Raw genomic sequence first — 26,142 nt, forward strand, 5'->3', positions numbered from 1 at the left:
TGAAGAATTTGCTGGCTACAGTAAGCAGACACCGAAAGGCCAAATGTATTTTTCCCTTCTAATTCCACTCATATAGACGAAACCCACTAATTATACTTATTGCTTTGCACCAAATATGTGTGACTTAGCTCATCTGAATCATCTGGTCTTTTTACTGTTCAGACGTTGGTTGCGATTTCCCGATCTATTCCAAGTCGATTGTGTCAGAATGAAGGCCCTTTGTTCGTCATAACCTAATTTTTTTACTTAATAAAAGCTAGTTCTATGAAGTATAACAAATTCTTTTAGCCAGTGCACAAAATTTCTTGTAGTTATCCATGCCTTTCCGAATCGATCTTTTTACTTGTAAATACTTTTTCAGTTTTCTTCATGTGCTTCAAGGTTTTGAATTTTTTAATTTTAATGTCGTTACCGCTCAACTAAGGATCACACCAAGATAACTATTTGTTTCTCTTTTCCTTTATTTTCCACCAAAACTCTTTCATTTTGCCGTAATAAACTCTTTTTAACTGTGATCATTTAACAACAGCTGTTTTTTGTTTGTTCTGAGTTCCTGAGAACCTTTGAATTTCTTGGTTGCTAGTCTGAATTTGTCTCTATAGAGTAAGGTTACCAGTTGAGTCCGTATTTGTTCTAAGTGCTTTTTTGTCTGTTTTCCTGTTTTGGAGTAATGAGTGGACCTTCTTTGTTCATCCGTCTTCCTTCTTGCTCTCTTGAAGTTCATAATATGTAATACATCTTTTGCTGATGTCATCTGTTAAAGCCACTCTTGGTAGCCGCATGGTTTAAGGCGCCCTGCCACGGTTCGCGCGGCTGCCCCCGTCGGAGGTTCGAGTCCTCCCTTGGGCATGGGTGTGCGTGTTGTCCTTAGCCTAAGTTAGTTCAAGTTAGATTAAGTAGTGTGTAAGCCTAAGGACTGATGACCTCAGCAGTTTGGTCCCACAGAACTTACCACAAATTACCAAATTTCAGCTGTTAGGGGCAGAAAGAATATATTTTCTTATTTGGTCCGGATACCCATTTGTCATCTTTGTTCTTGACTAGACCTAATAATTTTCGTGGGATTCTTCTTTCTTTCTTTTCCAAATTTTCTAATGGCCTTTTCTACCCGAATGAATTTTTCGGTCCTGATTTTAATTGCTTTTTTAAACTTTTTATGTTTATATTCTCACCCATATATTTAAAGTTGTCTGTTTTCTTGATGTTGACATATTTAATTGTTAAAATTCTTGATTAGTTACTTCCATTGGTCATGTATTCTATCTTTCTAAACGATGTTTGTAGACCTATCTTCTCAGCCTTTCCTTCAGAAGTTCTAATCTTTTCTTCGGATTTTCTGGGGTTGCTTCTATTATTACGAGATCGTCTACAAAGGTCAAACAGTTTATTACTTCTTTCGCTGTACTCAACTTCAGTTATCAGTTTTTTTGTTTTTCTTCCATTTTCAATTCTCTAATAACTGTTTTCAGCGCACAGTTGAGTAACATTGGTGACAAACCGCCTCTTTGTCAGACTCATAATACAACTTGGAAATTGTACTATAGAGTTTCTTTAATTGTTTCCGGAGTTTTCCTATGTAATACCTTCAGAGTTTTGAGGAGGAAGCCACTATTTATTGAATTATATGATTTTCTTAAAATGAAGAAACTTTTAACCTGAAATTTTTACCTATATCATTATTTATTTAAGATTTACAGTTTTTCTTCGGACTGTATCTATTACTTCTGAATGCAACTTGATATTCCCTGATTTGTTTATCGACTAGAGGATTTAGAATGTGCAGAACAGGTTTCGTAAAGACTTTGTATTCTAATGATAGATTTCGTATTCTAATGATATGTGATGATTCCTCTGTAAATACTGATATCTGTTTTGTCCCCTTTATTTATGATGTGGGTGAATTAACGCAACCTCTCAGTTTTCTGCAATTATTTCGGTGTCTCAGACGTTATGCAGTATTTCTTTTATAATTTTCACACCTATATCTCCACTAGGTTCTAGAATTTATGCTATAAGGCCGCCTTCACCTGGGAATTTGTTGTGTTTTAATTGTTTGATGTAACTTTGAAAGGTTGCAAGCCCGAGTAATTCTATCGCAGGGCTATTGTTGGTAAAACATTACGTACAATATATCTGCATAGCAATCGCGCTGCGCGTAAGGTGGCTGCTGGCGACGTACTTATTACCTTATAGCCAACTGAAGTATAAACCTTCTTACGCTTTTCTTTTTCGCTAATTCCTACGGCACCAAACGTCAGATACGGGGTTCTTTATTAGCGCTTTATCGATTTACCGCTGCGCCACGCCACCCGGAGATCTTTATCCTGCACGAAGGTTGTTGCGATAAGGTACTATAATTATGCTTACAGTATTTTTTCGTGCACCTTTGTTTCATGCTTTTTTACATGAATTTTAATTCTCTTGTTTTTGTTTTATCTAGGTTAAGACGATTTCACAGTTTTTGAACATTTCAGAAGGTTTAGGGACACCTTTGGTGACGAAAGATGATTTCCAAAAAAGTATTTCGCATCTGCGTATGCATATGTACTCGGCGAGTCACTGCCCGGTGTTTGGTAGGGGGTACATGGAATATTGGAGTAATTTCTCCTCCCTCCAGTCACGTTTGTGTGCATACTCCGGATTTCTTTAATTTTACTATCATAGTCAATTCTCAAGACATACGTTGGATTAAATGATAAGTCTCTTCATTTATAGTGCAATGCTGCCAGAATGTCCACCGTGAGCCGCGCCATGACGTATAGAGCTGTTGTTGTAGGGTCTCCCATTACAGGCTGTGATTTCCGTGATGCTCTCGCGAAACCTTGACGTATACTGAAGCTCTTCTGTAAATTATCTCCAGCTTCTCCCTTGATACGATGTGATAGGATCACAGACAGAGAAAAAATACACAAGAATAGGTCGGGCAAGACATATTTATTTTGTTTTCAGCGATTTATTTTAATGTTGAATTACACTTCAGATAAATAGGCGCGGCATTTGCCTTCTCCATGGATAGATTACGTGTCGTTCCACCTTACATCGTTACGGACAACTACGAATGATCACAGTGCCTAGCCACTGTTCGTGTAATTAAATGCCATCGAGTATTTTGTCTGTTTACACACATTTCGTTCAATTTGTTTACATTGACTGTCGTTTTAAGCGTAGACCATATCCTCTGCATTTCATGACAACTGTGTAATGAAATGAACCTCTTTACGTAATTGCATCGTTCGCGAACTGCCGCACAGTGCTAATGAATTTGCCTGCCAGCTCGTATAGCGCTAGTAGCAGTGATATTCTTAGACTATTTAGTTTGGTTGACAACTTGCTGACCTTTACAGAAGACTTTCCCGAAGGCAAGTGACGAGACGCCAACCTATATTCAACTATCTATTGCACAAACAGTTCTCTGAGTTCGGAGAGCAAACTGACTTTCACAGAATTGTGGCGTTGACAGCTGTAGAGGAGTGGTTCGGTCTTCAAAAATATTACTATTAGCAGAGCACAAGTATCTTCTACAAATCCATAAATTTATTTATTTATTTATCGTATGACATAAATTAAGCGTTTTTGATTCACAAGAGTAGCTGTAGATGTAGAAAGATTACTAAACTACTGCACATCAATAATACAATACAGTCCTCTAGCAAAGGTGTAGGCATAGTTTTTCACTGCTAGTATATCTTCGAAAAGACGTTTGTAGCCACGTATGAGACATGTTGATAGAACATGAGCAAATTTGTTGTTCCGCACAACAGCCGCAAGATAGTGATGTTTTCCTGCTAGTGGAAGGTGTTTGCACGTCTTCTATGGCCCCAAAAAAAAAAGTTCAAATGTGTGTGAAATCTTATGGGACTTAACTGCTGAGGTCATCAGTCCCTAAGCTTACACACTACTTAACCTAAATCATCCTAAGGACAAACACACACACCCATGCCCGAGGGAGGACTCGAACCACCGCCGAGACCAGCCGTTCTATGGCCCGTTCGGATACGGTTCAGCGTAGTCCAAATTTCCCTAGGCTGGTCAAATCCAGAGGATTTATGCTGCATGCATGGAAGTTCCCAACAGCGTTTCCATTCATCGATGGCTTACATTCATTTTCAGCAAGAAACCTGTCTATGATAAGAGTGGGACGTCTTGAGCTTAAACTTTTTTTGTTCCACAGGAAATTCATCGATGAAGGGTCGGGGTTATCAATCTTGTGGTATTCACGTAGTGAAGCACTCATCTGTTTGATATCAGGAGGTGAATGTGACCCTAAATGGGTAACCAGTATGTGGCAGTAGATCGTACCTGACCCACTAACAGTGCGCCTGGATTCGTTAAGTTGTACTTCCGTCTTTTTCACACAGGGACTATTCACCCAGAGAGACGCACAGTACTCTGCTGCTGAACATACTAATCCTTGTGTCGAAGCGATTCTTTTTAGGACCCTCCAGCTATAAACACTGGACTTGTCATCAAGATCTGTAAAATTAATACTGAAGGAGTAAGTAAATCAGAGAGTCAAATCTTACAGAAGATTTTATGAAACTGACCACAGAGAGAGAGAGAGAAGACTACCTTTTGTAGAAGAGTTATTTGATTAATTGGCCGTAAAGCGAACGTTGATTAATTACGGATATAGAGTGAATTCCGTAAATTTTAATGTAGGTCTGTGTGACCTGGCGTTACGTTTTCTCTCGCAATATTTTGTGTATGAAAAATATTAATCAACTTAGTGACTGAAATTCAATATTAAAAAATGGTTCAAATGGCTCTGAGCACTATGGGACTCAACTGCTGAGGTCATTAGTCCCCTAGAACTTGGAACTAGTTAAACCTAACTAACCTAAGGACATCACGAACATCCATGCCCGAGGCAGGATTCGAACCTGCGACCGTAGCGGTCTTGCGGTTCCAGACTGCAGCGCCTTTAACCGCACGGCCACGTCGGCCGGCTCATTATTAAACTGCAGATTCCTGTATTGCTAGCTGAGAGAAAAGATTCTATGACCGGAGGAGGGGAAACGTATGCCATTTTTAAAAGGACTGTACTATGTAAAGCAGTGTCGTACTCAAAGGAATCTTTGGGCTGCTGGCTATTTTATTTTTCTGTTCTTTTCGGTATCAACGGGTCGGAAGACCAATGTTAAGGTTATTGCCTGTCGACGAATGCTTGCTGGAACGATATGTGAATATACTGTACAATCATCTTGATGACAAAATCTTCTGAACTGACAGGCCGCCTCATATACCTCTTTACTCCTCTTCACTGCTCGCCGTTTCGACTCCTTTGGTGCGGCCTTCTTCACTATTCCACTGTTGTTCCTGGTTGGCTAAACAATAACGAAAGACAGTGTCGCATTCACTTATAGAAAGCTATTTTCCCGCACTTTTTCGGAGAAATGGAGTTACTGGGTAAAACTCTTCGGGTGGACCTCCGTAATTAGGTAAGTACTGAAAGCAGATACTGACGTAGAGGGGGAAACCAATGTATTATCGTCTTTGCGCCGTTTCAGTGTTCCCTGGTAGCTCTTCATGTTTTTTCTAGGCACGGCTGCATGTTTACTTCCGGGAGAGAGGGTAGCCACGAAGATGGAAGCCTGTAATCGTCATCTCTATCATTCTTCGATATTTCAGCTGCTTCGTGGACTTCCCGCCTACAGTTATTTCTTTATTTGGTTAGCGAGCGTATGTTCTTAAAATGCATAGCTGACCAAATTCTTATTGGTGCTCCGTAGCCGCCGAGTGTGGCATTCGTGTTCTTTAACACGTTCTTTCACTGTTCTTCCTGTTTCGTCAATTCATTCTTTACAACAGTTACACGTCACTTCTCATTCTCCCGCAGTATGGATGCGGTCATATACGTCGGTTGCGGTTCGGAGCAAGTGTTTAATCTTGTGTTGACTGAGAACCGTCTCCCTTAAACAATTCTTCGGTAAGATTTTGCTTATGGAGCTGGTTACTCGAGACACAACCAGTAACCTTACGCAATAAGCAGCAGGTACCTCGTCCTTACTGTTTGCTTCATTACTATTATTATCAGTTCGTTTGAAGATTCTGTTTATGGAAAGATAGTATAGCTGTCGGCTGTCAATATTTTCCTAAGGAAATCTAGCACTGACCACAAGCTCTTCTTGTCACTGGTGCGGGATGCAAGCGAAGGCAAAGTGTACAGAGCAGATGGATTCTGGGCTGGGTACGGTGCTAAGTGGTGTCTAAATACCTATCTGAGTTGTAAGTTTTCTATAAACTCTGGCAGTGGATAAGTTTGAAGAGGAATTTGACGCTGTCTAATGACTCATTTTATCGTCAGTGGCACTGGCCACGAAAGCCTGCAAACATATATAATCATATTATTTGCCCTAAACTTACTGTCAGATCTAACGATTTACGACCCGGTCTCACAGCTTAAATACTGGTGGTACAACTTGAGGTGAATAGATATCTTAGTCGGTTAGAGGTTTGCCTGTGAAATAAAGAGGCCATAGGCGTCACCCAGAACACAGTTTGAATCTGTCAGAAAGTTTCAGAGCAGCGTACACCTCATTCCAGAGTGAAATACTGATTTTGGAAACATTCAAAAATGGTTCAAATGGCTCTATGCACTATGGGACTTAACATCTGAGGTCATCAGTCCCCTAGAACTTAGAACTACTTAAACCTAACTAACCTAAGGACATCACACACACCCATGCCCGAGGCAGGATTCGAACCTGCGACCGTAGAAGCAGCGCGGTTCCGAACTGAAGCGCCTAGAACCGCTCGGCCATGGAAACTTTATTTCAGTTGATGTAGAACTCCTATAGTTCATAATACTTTGGTACAGTATGAATATTTTTGTCGCTAGTTTAATTACCTTTCATGCTTAGAATGTTCGTGTTTCGATTCCATATTCTGGCTGAGAATGTTATTTTTACGTTTGCAATATCGACGATTTCTTGAATTGAGGATTCTATTTTTCTTTATCATCAGTCCTCTGACTAACTTGCTGTGTCTCAACACAATTTCCTCTCCTTTTCCAATTTCTTCATCTCACAATAGCACTTACGTCCAACATTCTCATTTCTTTGTCTTCCCTACAGTTTTTAGCCTCTACAGCTATGTCTGCTTCCATGGAAGTTATGGCCTATCATCCTGCCCCTCCTTATTGTCAATGTAGTCTACATGTTCCACTCCTCGACCTCTGGTGAGCCTCCTCATTCTTAAGTTACGCGTCTACGTAATTTTCAACGTTCTTCTGCAGCACCGCATCTCAAACGCCTCGATTCTCTTCTTCTTTTGCCCACAGTCCATGTTTCACTACCATGACATTCTGTGTTTCAAACGAACAGTCTCAGAAATTTCATCCTCAAATTCTCGACAGAAATTCCCTTTTCGCCTGTTCTAGTCCTCCTTGCTTCATCGATAATGGGTTATTTTGTTCCCAAGACGACAGAATTTATTATTAGGACCGAATAAAACTGTAGACGCTTTCTGTGTTGCAACAGAAGTAATCGAAATGCGTTTGCTAACTGTATGTTTGCGTTGATATAGAAGAAACAAGTACGCTGTCTGATCAAAAGTATCAGGACACATATTAGAGGACATTAATATGGGGTATGTCCACCCTTTGCTTTTATGAGGGCTTAAGCTGTGCTGGGGACTCTTTCAATGACGTGTGTAAATGTCTGTGTAGGAATGACAATCCATTTATTCTCATGAGCCAAAACCAAAGAACCTATTTGATGTAGGAAACAGAGGTCTAGAGCTTAGTCGACGTTCCAATGGATTTAGGTCAGGACTCTGAGCAGAGTAGTTATCCTCCACAAAATGCTAGCTCATGGATGCTGCTTTTTGACAGGGTGCATTGTCAATGCTAACACAACTGTACCTCTACTACACGCAGTTCCAACCACAGAAAACACCTCCGTACCATAACACCATATTCTCCCTCTCATTTGTTGGGTCCACATATGATGCCAGGTAACGTGCTGGAAGCGTTCGCTAAATCCAAAACTTTCCATTGGTTTGACGCAGGTTGTAGCGCGGTTCATCACTCCAAAACACTCGTTTCCAGGGGTCTCTCTTTATACCACCTCACGCGTCGGTTAGCACTGAATATACTGCAGAAGTGTGTGGCATATCGACCCATTGTTCTCAACTATTTTTAACTCCCTACGCACAATCATTGTGATACTTTGGAACTCAAGACTGGTTCCTTCTGCTGATTTCGTATGACTTTTTACAACCATCTTCCGCTGTGCTCGACAGTCCCAGTCCTTCCACACATGAGCTTTACCTGGTCTTGGTTTAGCTGTAGTTGTTCTCTCATGTTTTTAGTTCACAGCACATTACCAACAGTCACATTGGGCGACTTTAGAAGTGTTGGAATGTCCGTCATGCATTTATTACTCAAATGACATCCAACGACTAGACCACGTTCGAAGTCACTGAGTTCTCCCGACCACTGACAGATCCTTTTTTGCTGTTCCTGCTTCTCTACTGACAATACAATACTTCCCGCCTCCTTCTATGCTGGCAGGTCCTCCTCACGTGACATCTAGTCGAAGTTAGCGCTGTCGGGCTGGGTTAGCACTTGGATGGGTGACCATCCAGTCTACCGAGCGCTGTTTGGCAAGCGGGGTGCACTGAACCCTTGTGAGACAAACTGAGGAGCTACTTGATTGAGAAGTAGCGGCTCCGGTCTCGGAAGCTGACATATGGCCGGGTGAGCAGTGTGCTGACCACATGTCCCTCCATATCTGCATCCAGTGACGCCTATGGACTGAGGATGACATGGCGGCCGGTCGGTACCGTTGGATCTTCATGGCCTAATCGGGAGGAGTTTCGGGGGGGGGGGGGGGGGAGTTAGTTTTGAACAGCTGGTGAATACACTTGATGAGTAACATTTCCCCTTGCGTTGTTGCAGAAACAAGTACCCCCGAAAACAAGGAATTTTTCGTCATCGTTTTATTTACCGATGATATTCTTTGGTATGTCTTACCACAGGTATCAACTTGATGCTTTCAACTTTATTCGGTTATGTACTTCTTCCGCACTTCGTTTATTTTAATGTCATCCATTATTCCAGGTCTTCTTGCTGTACCTCTCTCGCCTGAAACGTTTCCTTCAATGACTCTTCACTGCAGACAATGTCTTCGTAATATGTGTCCCAAGGAAAGTGTTTTCCTAATTCTTATCATTTTCCCAGTTATTTTTCCTCTCCTATTCTTAGAAATAATACTTAGCTGTTCATTCCGTCAGTTAATATTATTTTTAACATTTTTCTCATCAACTGTATTTCAAAACTATCCCAGTATTTTTCCTCTTTCTTTTTGCTTACAGCTTCTATTTTCTGTCATCAGGCATCCAAGGCACCAAACAGATTTAACTTTTTGCAGAGGGTTTCCTTCCACTGATATTTCGATAGAACTTTCATGTTTGCTGATTCTCGTCATTTTGGTATTTCCTACGTTCATCGTCATGCCGAAATCTTTCTCTCGTTTTTACGGTCCTTTATATCATAAATTATAACTCTTCTTCTGACCCAGCCAGTGCTACTTCATTATCTGCATACTTAATTGTCTTTTATCAGCACATGATGAAATTTTAATAGTGCCCACGCTAGACTTACGCACGAAATAAAGTGTCACATTAGAAAAAAGCGGTAACAAATGAACAATGTAACTATGAAATGAAATCATCGTATGCCACTGATGGTTGGGAGTCCCCACCTGAGGAAGTTTTACCGCCGAGTTCCAAGTCTTTTCAGTTGACTTGGCAGGCAGTCAAGGAGTAGTGAGGGATTTGGTTTATAAGACATTATTTCAATGGACCCAGTCAAATCTTTACAAGTTTTCTCCCAGAGCAACTTTCGCTGTGCCTACGTGACACAAGTTGTCTGCCTTTCAGAACTGAGGGAGTTCTGCCCAGTTAAAGCTGCTGGCAAAAGACGCCTTGAGCCCCCTGCTGAAATCGCTAGCGAATTCAGCCATCAGCTTTAGCCAGTAGCGTGCGTGGAATGCGGGTCACGTGTGTGGACGTTGGAGCGTTCTACAGTGCAGAATATATTTGCTTCTCTCTCTTGTGATCCAGAGCTTGACTAGCAGATACTTTTTTTTATTTTGGGAGGCAGTACCTCTGGCTCTGAAACCCGTGACCAGCCACCACCGTACCTTCCTTTGCCAGCTTATTTAGTTGTTCGTCCTCTCAGAGTGGCCTAAACTTGGTAACTTCCTCTCTAGGAGCGCCTTATGTGTACCATGCTTTGAAATACAGGGTGTTTCAAAAATGACCGGTATATTTGGAACGGCAATAAAAACTAAACGAGCAGCGATAGAAATACACCGTTTGTTGCAATATGCTTGGGACAACAGTACATTTTCAGGCAGACAAACTTTCGAAATTACAGTAGTTACAATTTTCAACAACAGATGGCGCTGCGGTCTGGGAAACTCTATAGTACGATATTTTCCACATATCCACCATGCGTAGCAATAATATGGCGTAGTCTCTGAATGAAATTACCCGAAACCTTTGACAACGTGTCTGGCGGAATGGCTTCACATGCGGATGAGATGTACTGCTTCAGCTGTTCAATTGTTTCTGGATTCTGGCGGTACACCTGGTCTTTCAAGTGTCCCCACAGAAAGAAGTCACAGGGGTTCATGTCGGGCGAATAGGGAGGCCAATCCACGCCGCCTCCTGTATGTTTCGGATAGCCCAAAGCAATCACACGATCATCGAAATATTCATTCAGGAAATTAAAGACGTCGGCCGTGCGATGTGGCCGGGCACCATCTTGCATAAACCACGAGGTGTTCGCAGTGTCGTCTAAGGCAGTTTGTACCGCCACAAATATCTTTCACATCACTTGCGTGATGCAGTAATCGTTTCGGATCTGAAAAATGGGCCAATGATTCCTTTGGAAGAAATGGCGGCCAAGGCCAGTACTTTTTGAGGATGCAGGGACGATGGGACTGCAACATGGGGCTTTTCGGTTCACCATATGCGCCAGTTCTGTTTATTGACGAAGCCGTCCAGTTAAAAATAAGCTTCGTCAGTAAACCAAATGCTGCCCACATGCATATCGCCGTCATCAATCCTGTGCACTATATCGTTAGCGAATGTCTCTCGTGCAGCAATGGTAGCGGCGCTGAGGGGTTGCCGCGTTTGAATTTTGTTTGATAGAGGTGTAAACTCTGGCGCATGAGACGATACGTGGACGTTGGCGTTATTTGGACCGCAGCTGCAACACGGCGAACGGAAACCCGAGGCCGCTGTAGGATCACCTGCTGCACTAGTTGCGCGTTGCCCTTTGTGGTTGCCGTACGCGGTCGCCCTACCTTTCCAGCACGTTCATCCGTCACGTTCCCAGTCCGTTGAAATTTTTCAAACAGATCCTTTATTGTATCGCTTTTCGGTCCTTTGGTTACATTAAACCTCCGTTGAAAACTTCGTCTTGTTGCAACAACACTGTGTTCTAGGCGGTGGAATTCCAACACCAGAAAAATCCTCTGTTCTAAGGAATAAACCATGTTGTCTACAGCACACTTGCACGTTGTGAACAGCACACGCTTACAGCAGAAAGACGACGTACAGAATGGCGCACCCACAAACTGCGTTGTCTTCTATATCTTTCACATCACTTGCAGCGCCATCTGTTGTTGAAAATTGTAACTACTGTAATTTCGAAAGTTTGTCCGCCTGAAAATGTATTGTTATCCCAAGCATATTGCAACAAACGGTGTATTTCTATCACTGCTCGTTTAGTTTTTATTGCCGTTTCAAATATACCGGTCATTTTTGAAACACCCTGTATATTCTCTTTGTTCTACCTAACTTTTTATAATTTTACAGCAGCTATGGACGCCCACTCACATGCCCTAACCGCTCGACATGCTGTATGTTGTCGTTGTAAGCCAGATGCAACAACCGTCTTCTCCCTTCCCTGCACGTGTAGAACGTCACATTGGGGGACTTGCGTATGGTTCATGATTAGACGATGGTGAGGACAAAAGAACACGCAGTCCCCGAAACGAGAAGACCTCCGACCTGGCCGGGAATCGACACCGGACTCGGTGCATGGCGGTCAGACACGCTGACCACTTTTCTTTCTTTTTGCTTATACAAGAGACTACGAACTCACCGCTTTACCTTCTAGAGTATCCTACCACTCTTTTTAAATTTTCTTCAGGTATGGAACAAATGTTTTTATATACTTTTTATTTTATTATTATTTTTGAAAGAAGACCACTTATTTAAGGGGTTACATCTACATTACTGAAATAACTGTTGGTAAGTTTACAACTGTTAAATTTACACAATTTTGACATTCTTCCACTTTGCCACAAAAGAGGCCTTACAGAAGGAGCAACAAAAAAAAGAAGGCCTCCTTCGGCCTATGAGATACGTGGTTTCCGTCCGAAAGACCGAAGGTATGGAGACTTCCGGACTGTCCGGATCCGAGGCATTCTTCTCCGTTCTTATTATACACAATGAAACTGGTACACCTACCGAATATCGTGTAGAGCCCGCGGGAGCACGCATATGTGCCGCAACACGACATGGCATGGGATCGACTCGTCTGAAGTAGTGCTGGAGACAATAGACGCTATGAATCCTGCAGGGCTGTCCATAAATCCATAAGAGTACATTGCAAGATATCGCAGATATGCTCAATAATGTTCATGTCTGGGAAGTTTCGTGGCCAGCGGAAGTGTTTAAACTCAGAAGAGGGTTTCTGGAGGCACACTGTAACAATTCTGGACTTGTGGTGTGTCGCATTGTCCTACTGGAATTCCTAAAGTCCGTCGGGATGCACAACGGAAATGCAGGGGAGCAAATAGGATGCTTACGTGCGTGTCGCCTGCCAGAATCGTATCTAGATATATAAGGGATCCCACATCACTACAGTTGCACGCGCCCCACATCATTATAGAGCCTCCACCATCTTGAACAGTCCCTACTGACATGCAGGGTCCATGGATGCTTGAGGTTGTCTCCACACCCATACACGTCCATCCCCCGATACAATTTTAAACAAGACTCGTCCGACCAGGCAACATGTTTCCAGTCATCAACAGTCCAATGTCGGTGTTGACGGGCTGAGGCGATGCGTAAAGCTTTGTGTCGTGCAGTCATCAAGGGTACACGTGTAGGCCTTCGGCTCCAAAAGCCCATACCGATGATATTTCGTTCAATGGTTCGCACGCTGACACTTGTTGATGGCCCAGTATTGAAGTCTACAGCAGTCTGCGGAAGGGTTGCACCTCTGTCGCGTTGAACAATTCTCTTCAGTCGTCGTTGGTCTCGTTCTTGTAGCATCTTTTTCCGGCAGCAGCGATGTCAGAGATTTGATGTTTTACCAGATTCCTGATATTCACTGTACACTCGGGAAATGGTCGTACTGGAAATCCCCACTTCGTCGCTACCTCGGAGATACTGTGTCCCGTCGCTCGTGCGCCGACTATAGTACGACGTTCAAAATGACTTTTTACATATCTCTGTATTTGAAGACACACGCCTATACCAATTTCTTTGGTGCTTGAGTATATTTAACCGCTCAAGCCCGTCGTCAACGGATTACCAGAAAGTTTTCAAACATCGTCAGTAGAATATTCGCCTAATTTTTGTGGTAGGTTGCAGCTCGCATCGGTGTCAAACGGGGGCTCTCCAGGAATTTTCTATAATCACCAACATCATGTTTCTCGTTGATTAATATGTAGTGAACGGTGACACCTTTTAGCCAGTGTACCGAATTTCTGTTCTTCTCGGGTACTAAATGTCCTCAGGGTAAAGTAAGGACGTCACTGAATCACTTGAGGCTTGGTGCGTTGAATTAGCGTTAAACTAAGGAGGCTGACGCCGTGTGACCAGACTAGCCTGTCATAGTCATCGACTATGGAGCACCAGAGTAGGAAGGAAAGAAGATCAGCAGATCAACGTCGAGATCATCAAAGGCGGGGCACCAGATCGGGCTGCGGAAGGATGAGAAAAGGAATTCGTCCTTTCTCGACATTTGCCTTAAACTCTTAAATCAAATAGAGTAATCAAGTTTAGGGACTCTCCCAAGTTGTGCTTACGAATACAACTATTACGGCAGCTCACGAAAGATTTTGTACTTTACTGTCCGTCAGTTTGAAACCAACTTGTCTGTATAGGCCTAATAGTTACTAATAATTATAGCTACTATCTAAACTGTCCTTTATCTGTTTCCCAAAATGAATGTGTTTGACACTATGTACTATGGTAAGGCATTGCTATTCTTCTTCTCTGTCTATTTTAAGTGATATCGTTGTAATTACTGCATACGAAATTGCACTTTTGGCAGAATTCCACGAAAATCTACTTCACAGGTGTTCCGATTTAATTTATGACACTGGAAAATGGACTTGGTAATCGAAACCTTCGTGAAATGTAATCATATTTTACTATATAATAGAGTTTATATATTTCCTTATAATAATCGATAATATCTCAGAACATGTTCTAATTTACTTCTTGGAACGCGTTGTTTTTTTGAAAAAATGTTTTGATGTGTTCACCCTGTTTTTGTGGAGGAGGATACTTCTTATTTCCTGCGGTATTGTTTATGCAAGCCGCTGTTGTTAACAAATGTCATTATGAGTTGCGTGCGGTGACGTCCTGTGAAGTCTTAAATTTGAACTTTTCCACGCAGACCATGTTGGGCCTTTTAAAAATGCAGTTTGCATCGACAAAGCACTGGTGAGCTGGTATTACAGTCAATTTTTCCTAGTGAGATAATTTCGTTACGTTCCTCTACCTGATGACCACCAACTTGCTTTGAAATATATTCAAAGACATGTAATAAAATGAATGGCATTTTTATTTGGTTTAATGTACAAACATACCAACACTACAAAATTATTAATGCTTACGTGGCCACTTGTTGGCAAACTGCCTATTGGCTACTGTTTCGGGTTCTTCGGCCGACGTTCATCTAATGATTTTACTGACGTTTCGCTATGGGTAGTGCTCTTAATCCAGTGGTGTCTAACTTCTTCATGGAACAATTCGAAGCACAGGCACTGGACTTGGCGACTTGCAAACCTAAGGTGTGGTACAGATACGTCGATGATACTTTCGTTGAGAGGAGCCATGGTGAAGAACAGCTCGGTGACTTCCTAAGGCACTTCAACAGCCTCCATGCCAACATAAAATTTACCATGGAAGTAGAAAAGGACAAAAAACTGCCATTTCTAGATGTGTTCGTCACAAGGGATGGCGACACACGCGGACCGATACCTGCACAAACTATCAAACCACCACCTGAGCCAGAAAAGAGGCATGATTAATACGCTCGTAGCGCTAGCAGGACGTACATGTGAGCCACAGTACCTCAGACGCGAAATGCAACACCTGGAAACTGTTCTGAGGAGCAATGGGTACTCCACAGATTATATTATAAATGCAACAGAGCCAAACACTCGGCGAAGTAAGGAATCAGTTAAAGAAATGTCGGGTACGGCCTTTCTGCCATTCATTCCCAGAGTGACAGACAGAATCGGCCGTATATTGCACAAACATGGAGTATAGACGATTTTCAAACTGACAAGGAAGATAAAAGAGTGTCTTAGATCGGCAAAGGAGAAAAGGGACCCACTTGCAATGTCAGGAATATACTGTATACAATGCACATGCGGAAAAGTTTATGTCGGAATGACTTGACGATCAGTCAACACCAGGATCAAAGAACATAAGCGACATTGCAGGTTGGGGCAGGTGGGGAAATCGGTCGTGGCAGAGCACGCACTGAGTGAGACTGACCACGCAATAAAATTCGCCGACATGGAAGTTCTGGCTGTAGAGAAGCACTATCACACGCGCTTCTTCAGAGAAGCCGTAGAAATACAAAAACACGCGAACAGTTTCAGCAAGAAAGAGGAAAGCCTTAAGGTAAAAAGATCCTGGCTTCCTGTACTGCAGCGAACGACCGTCACAGGTAGCAAGAGCAGAACCGCACCGGAAATGACCGCGGAGAAGCCCTTGGACGTTGGCGCGCCAGGTACATATAGCCTGCGACCGCGAGCGCGGCTCCAGTTCACCACCGGCAATGGAGGGTGAAGCATTGACAATGCCAGTCACTCGTGCTGGCGAAATGTCAGTCAAATCATTAGATGAACGTCGGCCGAAGAACGCGACAGAAAGCAATACGCAGTTTATACCAACGCTGTTGGTAAATTTAGAGCTGTCTATCAGTACATACAAAAACACTTAAGGCAGCTATTTTCGTGCGAGCATGACACAGATACTGTTATTTTACCTGAGAACATACACCATTTAAATGACACAGTATTTTTTTCAAGAAAAGTCAATTTAAACTGCTGCCAAAACAGACAGAAGTTCACCACAAAACTACTAGTGTTACTGAGAAATGGGAATGTTCACTATAACAGCGAAGTCGACGATCGTCAAAAGTCAGGGACATGCTGGTTTGATCCCGTAATTAGAGGCAATAGACACTGCGTGATGTCGAGACTTGGCTATGCGTGACGATGACTATTTGTAACTGTACCGTCACCAGCAGCCTACCTGAGTTTACACTTAATCTAAAAAAGCTCTCTGTCTCACTCACTCACTCACTCACACACACACACACACACACACACACACACACACACACACACACACATACATACACACAGCTGTATGACACTTGCGCCATTCTATTGAAGTTTTTTGTCCTCTTGACCCATGTGAAACAGCTGAGTCAGCATCTCACTACAATGTACACTCCTGGAAATTGAAATAAGAACACCGTGAATTCACTGTCCCAGGAAGGGGAAACTTTATTGACACATTCCTGGGGTCAGATACATCACATGATCACACTGACAGAACCACAGGCACATAGACACAGGCAACAGAGCATGCACAATGTCGGCACTAGTACAGTGTATATCCACCTTTCGCAGCAATGCAGGCTGCTATTCTCCCATGGAGACGATCGTAGAGATGCTGGATGTAGTCCTGTGGAATGGCTTGCCATGCCATTTCCACCTGGCGCCTCAGTTGGACCAGCGTTCGTGCTGGACGTGTAGACCGCGTGAGACGACGCTTCATCCAGTCCCAAACATGCTCAATGGGGGACAGATCCGGAGATCTTGCTGGCCAGGGTAGTTGACTTACACCTTCCAGAGCACGTTGGGTGGCACGGGATACATGCGGACGTGCATTCTCCTGTTGGAACAGCAAGTTCCCTTGCCGGTCTAGGAATGGTAGAACTATGGGTTCGATGACGGTTTGGATGTACCGTGCACTATTCAGTGTCCCCTTGACGATCACCAGTGGTGTACGGCCAGTGTAGGAGATCGCTCCCCACACCATGATGCCGGGTGTTGGCCCTGTGTGCCTCGGTCGTATGCAGTCCTGATTGTGGCGCTCACCTGCACGGCGCCAAACACGCATACGACCATCATTGGCACCAAGGCAGAAGCGACTCTCATCGTTGAAGACGACACGTCTCCATTCGTCCCTCCATTCACGCCTGTCGCGACACCACTGGAGACGGGCTGCACGATGTTGGGGCGTGAGCGGAAGACGGCCTAACGGTGTGCGGGACCGTAGCCCAGCTTCATGGAGACGGTTGCGAATGGTCCTCGCCGATACCCCAGGAGCAACAGTGTCCCTAATTTGCTGGGAAGTGGCGGTGCGGTCCCCTACGGCACTGCGTAGTATCCTACGGTCTTGGCGTGCATCCGTGCGTCGCTGCGGTCCGGTCCCAGGTCGACGGGCACGTGCACCTTCCGCCGACCACTGGCGACAACATCGATGTACTGTGGAGACCTCACGCCCCACGTGTTGAGCAATTCGGCGGTACGTTCTCCCGGCCTCCCGCATGCCCACTATACGCCCTCGCTCAAAGTCCGTCAATTGCACATGCGGTTCACGTCCACGCTGTCGCGGCATGCTACCAGTGTTAAAGACTGCGATGGAGCTCCGTATGCCACGGCAAACTGGCTGACACTGACGGCGGCGGTGCACAAATGCTGCGCAGCTAGCGCCATTCGACGGCCAACACCGCGGTTCCTGGTGTGTCCGCTGTGCCGTGCGTGTGATCATTGCTTGTACAGCCCTCTCGCAGTGTCCGGAGCAAGTATGGCGGGTCTGACACACCGGTGTCAATTTGTTCTTTTTTCCATTTCCAGGAGTGTATAAGAGGTAGAGCTCAAGAAGATGAACACAAGTTAGAATTATTCTCCGCAATCGCAAGCATAGGGTTATGCAATAAGATTCATTTAAATGTAACACTTTGATATAGAATAGCAATCGTTTATTATTAAACAATATTCGTTTTTGTCGGTTCCTGTTCTGGGATACCTAACTAATCTTTGATATTGTAGTATGAATTGTTTCAGAGGTATATTTCGAAAAGTAGCTCGAAAATAAAGGTAAATACGACGAAAATCGGCGAAAGATCAAGTGCACACAGTTGTTGAAGACGGCTACTCTTGATCTTTCTGCAATACTGCAGAGCTTGCTCCATTTTTTGATTTGTTTAAATAACGATTTACATAAAACATTACATTTACACAGCTTATCGTTGAATGAGGGAGACAGCTGACATCGTCCCTCCGCACCTCTCCTCCTTTCGCTGTAGGCACGGTGTGGAGTTGAAGTTTTCTCTGTCGGCTTCCTGCGACTCCCTCTAAAATCTATTAGCTTCTCTACGCCGTTCAGCTTCAAATACCCCACTGACAGTAGGATCACCATCGGTGGTGTCTTCCTCACACGAAATCTCATGCACGCAGGGAACCACCAGTTTATTTCAAACAGCTGAGACCTGTGGCTTCATCTGAGCTGTACATAGATGAACGCGACGATCAGACACTGAGACATCACTTCAAGAGACACGTTATCATTCTTCTACGGATCGTGGAGAGACTTTTACAAGACCAGTCATTGTCATGCGTCTTATGATAGATGGACGCTATTCCACCATTGATAACATGTTGAACAGATTTTCAAAATTTGTATTGTCTATTGACACGTATTTGTAGTTACGAATATTACTCAAATTGTTGTACTTGAGGAACAGTATGAAGCTTATTACCGAGCACTTAAAGGTAGAAATATATGCGGTTTCCATGAATTATGATATGTTAGATGTGTTGTTATGAAAACTATGTCATACACTGCGACGCTACATACTATCTTCCACACCGGTAAGGAATAGTAAATCATTTCCTATAGTTCAGTGACTTAGCGGATGTCGTAAAAGTTGTGCACAGAGTGCACAGTATTAAGTTTATTTCTTTGCAGACTGCTTAAGATAGGCTTGTAACTGAATATGATAGACGTATAAAAGATGTAAGGGGTGTTCGTAAACTGCCGTTGCAAGCTTCTAGACTTGTGGAGGGGAGTGCGTACATAAGATTTTGAACAGGAAACCATGTCCGGAAACGCACCGTTTCCGTTCTACGACAGTGTGGATTCAAGCGTTTATCTCATACATTTATGTTTGAGGAACTAAATTAGGAATGACACAATATAATTATTACGTAACAGTTCGAAAGGAAATATGGACGAAAACTCAATTTATCACTTAAGCTCATTTTTTTGTGTTAACAGTTACACATTAATTGTTTACATTATTAAAAAAAGGGAGAGACCCAGAATATTGTACGTACAGAACGGTACTGGTGCATTACAACAGCGGCTCGGTATGGTGACCACCACCGTGGTTACAGACGTTGTACTTACGAAGGACGTTCTGGTTAAGATTTGCGTACGAATTAAATTCGGCGGTCGCGGCAGTCACAGTTGGACCACCACGACCCATCCACTTTGCACCATATGGTCTGTTGATATGTCTCCCAACTGCACGTGAGAAGTGATGAGGTGCATCATAACGCTGAAATCACCTTTTCTGACGGACATTCATAACACTGTTTCCAAGAACGAGTCCGTTTTGTAGGAAGATCAATTATGCGGGACAAGTTAGCTTGCGTGGAAGGAAGTATGGTCCAATCACATGACCGTCCGGAATTCCTGCCCAAACGTGAATATCAAACTGAAGCTGAAATCTCTGAACATGCGTGGCAGGGCGGTTTTCGTCTGCGCAGAAATGGCTATTTCGCAAATTCAGAACACAGTCCCTAGTGAACTTACGTTCATCTGTGAACATAACTCGCCGTGGAAACAGGGATCTATCGATGCAGTGGTGTAGGAATTATGTGCAGTAGGTAATACGTTGTGAAAATCGGGTAGATCCACAGCGTGTACCATTTGTAAGTGGCAGTGATGTAATGTTGCTCACGCAGAACGTCCCAGACGATACCGTGACTAAAACCGATTGCACGCGCAATTGTTCCAGTACTCGTTGAGGGATTCTTTTGAACACGATGCAGTACATCTGCTTCAAAATCGGGAGTAATTTGTGCAAAAAGTTTGTGCGATTGCCTGCGACATTGCGGAAAATGTTTGTGATACAGCTTCCTTGCAGCTCCTCCGTTACCTCGAGCTTCACCATACACAAGCAGCATGCCTGAGTATTCCGAAAACATTCACAACATCGGTGACGCACAAACATTTATTAGGTCTTGCAGCAAGGCAGACGTCAAGTGACCGTCTGACGTAGTACACGTCATTCTGTCTACCTTAGTGAGACATTTCTCTTTCCCTCAGCAGACATAGACGCGTTACGCATCTGAATTTAAACAGTCATAGAACAGTAATGTTACGTTTCCGAACATGCATTCTTATGAAAAATATGTAGTCACTCCCCTCTATAAATCCTATATGTTTGTAAGGGGGATACCGGAACATCCTATATATTACCTTTCAAACTTAAATAAATTCACTGTTACGATTTCTACACAGTCTTAATCACATTTATATACAACCTGGGCAGCTACCTTTTGGTTAAATGAGCAGAGTTTTCAGAACTAAGCTTCAGATGTTCCTGAAACAGATATTTTACAATCAGTAGTACACTACTGGAAATTAAAATTGCTACACCACGAAGATGACGTGCTACAAACGCGAAATTTAACCGACGGGAAGAAGATGCTGTGATATGCAAATGATTAGCTTTTCAGAGCATTCACACAAGGTTGGCGCCGATGGCGACACCTACAACGTGCTGACATGAGGAAAGTTGCCAACCGATTTCTCTTACACAAACACCACTTGACCGGCGTTGCCTGGTGAAACGTTGTTGTGATGCCTCGTGTAAGGAGGAGAAATGCGTACCATCACTTTTCCGGCTTTGATAAAGGTTGGATTGTAGCCTATCGCGATTGCGGTTTATCGTATCGCGACATTGCTGCTTGCATTGGTCGAGATCCAATGACTATTAGCAGAATATGTAATCGGTGGGTTCAGGAGGGTAATACGGAACGCCGTGCTGGATCCCGACGGCCTCGTGTCACTAGCAGTCGTGATGACAGGCATTTTATCCGCATGGCTGTAACGGATCGTGCAGCCACATCTTGATCCCTGAGTCACCAGATGGGGACGTTTGGAAGACAACAACCATCTGCACGAACAGTTCGACGACGTTTGCAGCAGCATGGACTATCAGCTGGGAGACCATGGCTGCGGTTACCATTGACGCTGCATCACAGACAGGAGCGCCTGCGATGGTGTACTCAACGACGGTCCTGGGTGCACGAATGGCAAAACATCATTTTTTCGGAAGAATCCAGGTTCTGTTTACAGCATCATGATGGTCGCATCCGTGTTTGGCGACATCGCGGTGAACGTACATTGGAAGCGTGTATTCGTCATCGCCATACTGGCGTATTACCCGGCGTGATGGCATGAAGTGCCATTGGTTACACGTCTCGGTGACCTCTTGTTCGCAATGACAGCACTTTGAACAGTAGACGTTACATTTCAGATGTGTTACGACCCGTTGCTCTACCCTTCATTCGATCCCTGCGAAACCCTACATTTCAGCAGGATAATGCATGACCGCATGTTGCAGGTCCTGTACGGGCCTTTCTGGATACAGAAAATGTTCGGCTGCTGCCCTGGGCAGCACATTGTCTAGATCTCTCACCAACTGAAAACGTCTGGTCAATGGTGGCCGAGCAACTGGCTCGTCACAATACGCCAGTCACTACTCTTGATGAACAGTGGTATCTTATTGAAGCTGCATGGGCAGCTGTACCTGTACACGCCATCCGAGCTCTGTTTGACTCAATGCCCAGGCGTATCGATGCCGTTATTACGGCCAGAGGTGGTTGTTCTGGGTACTGATTTCTCAAGATCTATGCACCCAAGTTGCGTGAAAATGTAATTACATGTGAGTTCTAGTGTAATATATTTGTCCAATGAATACTCGTTTATCATGTGCAATTCTTCTTGGTGTAGCAATTTTAATGGCCAGTAGTGTACATGTTTGTGAGGGGGATACCGGAACATCCTATATATTACTTTTAAAACTTAAATAAATTCACTGTTATGATTTCTACACAGTCTTAATCACATTGATATACGACTTGGGCACCTAACTTTTAATTAAATGAATAGAGTTTTCAGAACTAAGCTTCAAATGTTCCTGAAACAGATATTTTACAATCAGTAATATATGAGGAAGTGAAGTTGGTTGTGGTTTTCGGGACTATGAGGTAGCAAATGGGAGAGAACTGAGCCGAGTATCTTCCCTGAAGGCGTCGGGGAGTAGCAGGTAAGAGGTGGGAGTGAACTGAGCGAGTTTGGGGTGGTGTGCGCAGAGCCTGAAGCACCCGAACCTGGTGAACCTGGTGGAGGTGTTCCGGCGCAAGCGCCGGCTGCATCTGGTGTTCGAGTTCTGCGAGCGCACGCTGCTGGCCGAGCTGGAGCGCCACCCGCAGGGCCTGTCCGAGGCGGAGTCTCGCCAGCTCTCCTTCCAGCTGCTCACCGCCGTCGCCTACTGCCACGCCCAGGGCGCCATCCACCGCGACATCAAGCCCGAGAACATCCTGCTCACCGCCTCGGGCGTCCTCAAGCTCTGCGACTTCGGCTTCGCGAGGCTCACTAGTGAGTACGCCGAGCGCCTTCTCACAAGTACCATCGTGCCAGATTCACACGCACGCTACATTTCTTACCTTTGGCGGTTCTCTTCAGCTAACTCAGAACACTGCTACAGAATGCAGGCCTGCTCTTACGATCATTTCTTATGTATTCCATAGTTTTTTTTTAATTTAACCACGTCTTGGTACTGCGAAACGTACGCTGATGCAATGAAACGTGACTGTTACCTATATATTTGTCATTTCAGTCCATGATAAGAAGATTGCAGCACTGCATTGATACCAATGGTCATCACCTCGAACGCCTTCTGTATATCTTCGTTGGTCCATTATGAATCGTGGGATGACGGCTGGCATGAACTTCTTGAAGTAATAATTTACCAACAGCCGTGTGTATTGCAGAAACTTATTTTATTTTATGAACTTCTATGTGCTACCAGTTTCGGCGTTACATTGATGCCATCTTCAGGCCCCACTCGTCATAGTCGTAAAATCGCTATATACGGAAGGAGCCATATAACTGAACCCGTGAATCAAATCGTCCTGCAACAGCTCTTGGTGGCCAGGCAACACACACTGTCAGTCTGTGTTGCCTGGCCACCAAGAGCTGTTGCATAGCGATTTGATTCACGGATCCAGTTATATGGCTCCTTCCGTGTATAGCGATTTTACGACTATAACGAGTGGGGCCTGAAGATGGTATCAATGTAACGCCGAAACTGGTAGCACATAGAAGCTCATAAAATAAAATAAGTTTCTACAATACACACGGCAGTTGGTAAATTATTGCATCAAGACCTTCTGTAAATGGACGTTCATGCCACTTTTTTGACCTTCGTTGACCTTCAAAGACTTTACTGTTACTCACCCTTGGATTCGTCTCGATAGCCGCTATCAGAAAATAAGTACCAAACTATAGCATCCCATAAAAAAAAAAAAACAAAGTTGACCTTTATATCTCTGACGCGACCCGACCTGGCAACGAAAAACCAACGTCCTATTATGGCCCCAGTTGTCCCAAGCAACATTTGTCCCACAAACGTTTCAGCTACTACCATACTTTCGGAGCTATTCTAGGTGGGAATCGTTAGTGACTCATCCTGTAGATTGAATTGTAGGGCAGAAGACTACTTCCTTTACAGCCTCTTTAATGGGAGAACTTCGTCCTTGGTCTTCCACTTATTACTCGCTCTTGGCTCTTTTACATGTTACGGTTCAAATGGCTCTGAGCACTATGGGACTCAACTGCTGAGCTCATACGTCCCCTAGAACTTAGAACTACTTAAACCTAACGAACCTAAGGACAACACACACATTCATGCCCGAGGCAGGATTCGAACCTGCGACCGTAGCGGTCGCGCGGTTCCACAGACTGTAGCGCCAGAACCGCTCGGCCACCAGCGGCCGGCTTTACATGTAATGTATTACCCGTCTCTCCCTATAGCTTACCCATATATTCCTTAGGATTTCGAACATCCTGCATTATTTTACATTGTCGAAAGCTTTTTCGGCATTTACAGATCCTATGAAAGTGTCTTGTTGCTTCCGTTACCAGCCGCAAGGTCATAATTGCCTCTCTGGCGTCTTTACCTTTCCTCAAGTCAACTGGTCGCCGTCGAACACATACTCAATTTTCTTTTCCATTCATGCATGAGCTGTTAATCTGATTGTGCGAAAATTCTCGCACTTGTCTTCTCTTGCAGTCTTCGGAGTTGCGAAGACGATATTTTTCCGCGAGTCACATGGATATCGCCGGACTCAGACATTCTACACGCCATTGTGAGTAGTTGTTTGATGTCACTTCACCCAACGATTTTAGGACTTCTGATGGAATATTATCCATCTCTTCAGCTTTAATTGATACTAAGTCCTCCAAAACTCTTTTAAATTCTGATTCTAATACTCTATTCTCTATCTCTTCTACATCGACTCCTGTGTCTCCTTCCATCACATCAAACAAGTCTTCATTCTCATAGAACCCTTCAGTGTACTTTTCCTACCTATCCGCTCCCACCCCTGTATTTTTACAGTGGAGTTCCCATTGCATTTTTAATGTTATTAGCCTTGTTTTTAATTTCACCGAACATTGTTTTGACTTTTATATGCGCTGACAATCATTTCTTTTTCGATTTATACACACTTTTCTTGCAGCCATTTCGCCTTAGATTCCTGCAGTTAGTTTTTATTTTATTTTATTCTTAAACGACTTGTATTTCTGTATTCCCTGAACATTTTTGTACTTCATTCTTCCGTCGACCAACTGAAGTATCTGTATGTTACATGTTTTCTACGCAGTTGCTTTTTTTTTTTTTTGTAGCTTTTTCTTTCATATTTCGCCCTATTTAAAGATGTCCATTTCTCTTTAACAGAGCCGCCTACTGAGATATTCCTTACCGCAATATCTATAATCATAGAGAATTTAAGGTGTATCTCTTCACTCCTTAGTAACTTCCGTATCTCATTTCTTTGCGGGCTGATTCTTCCTGACTTGTCTTTTAAACTTCAGTCTACTCTTCATCACTATTAAATTGTGAACTGTATCTGTATTTGCTCTTGGGTATACCTTACAGTCTAGTATATGATTTTGGAATCTCTGCCTGACCATGGTGTAATCTAACTTAAATCTTACCGTATCTCCCAGCCTTTTCCAAATATATCTCCTCCCCTTGTGATATTTTAATAGAGTGTTCACTATTACTAGCTGAAATTTACTACAGAATTTTATTACTGGTACCAAGCCAATAGTCTCCCATAACCATTTATTCTACTCCTTCGCCTACAACAGGTTTCCAGTTCGCCATGTTTATTACGGTTTCATTTCCCTTTACATACTGAGTTACCCATTCAATATCATCATATAGTTTCTCTAGATCCTCATCTTCAGTTGGCGACGGCGGCATGTATACATGAACTATCGTCGTCGGTGTTGGTTTGCCGTTGATTCTGATGAGAACAGCCCTATCACTGTACTGTTCACAGTGACACACTCTCTGTCACACTTTGTTATTCACAACGAATCCTACCAATATTATACCATTTTTCTGCTGATTTGATGTTATCCTACACTCGTCTATTCAGAAAAGAAAGTGCTCTGAACCTCTGTCCGCTCCTCCACCCTCTTTGCAAGGCCGCCCGTGCAGATGATTTTTATTCGAAATTTAAGCAGTGCCGGGTTTTGAACTAGAGACCG

The 26,142-nt window shown here is 43.6% G+C and overlaps 1 protein-coding gene across 1 annotated transcript in view; it reads left to right on the top strand.

Annotated features, from left to right (window-relative positions):
- The window catches only part of LOC126462780 (cyclin-dependent kinase-like 1), a 275,437-nt gene that overhangs the window by 212,516 nt on the left and 36,779 nt on the right, over positions 1 to 26,142 (top strand). Inside the window, exon 6 of the mRNA XM_050096102.1 lies at positions 22,674 to 22,959. Within this exon, the coding sequence (XP_049952059.1) occupies positions 22,674 to 22,959 (286 nt within the window). The remainder of the gene's footprint in view (positions 1 to 22,673; positions 22,960 to 26,142) is intronic.

The sequence above is a fragment of the Schistocerca serialis genome, chromosome 1 (genome assembly GCF_023864345.2).
Source record: "Schistocerca serialis cubense isolate TAMUIC-IGC-003099 chromosome 1, iqSchSeri2.2, whole genome shotgun sequence".
In the NCBI taxonomy this organism is placed as follows: domain Eukaryota; kingdom Metazoa; phylum Arthropoda; class Insecta; order Orthoptera; family Acrididae; genus Schistocerca; species Schistocerca serialis.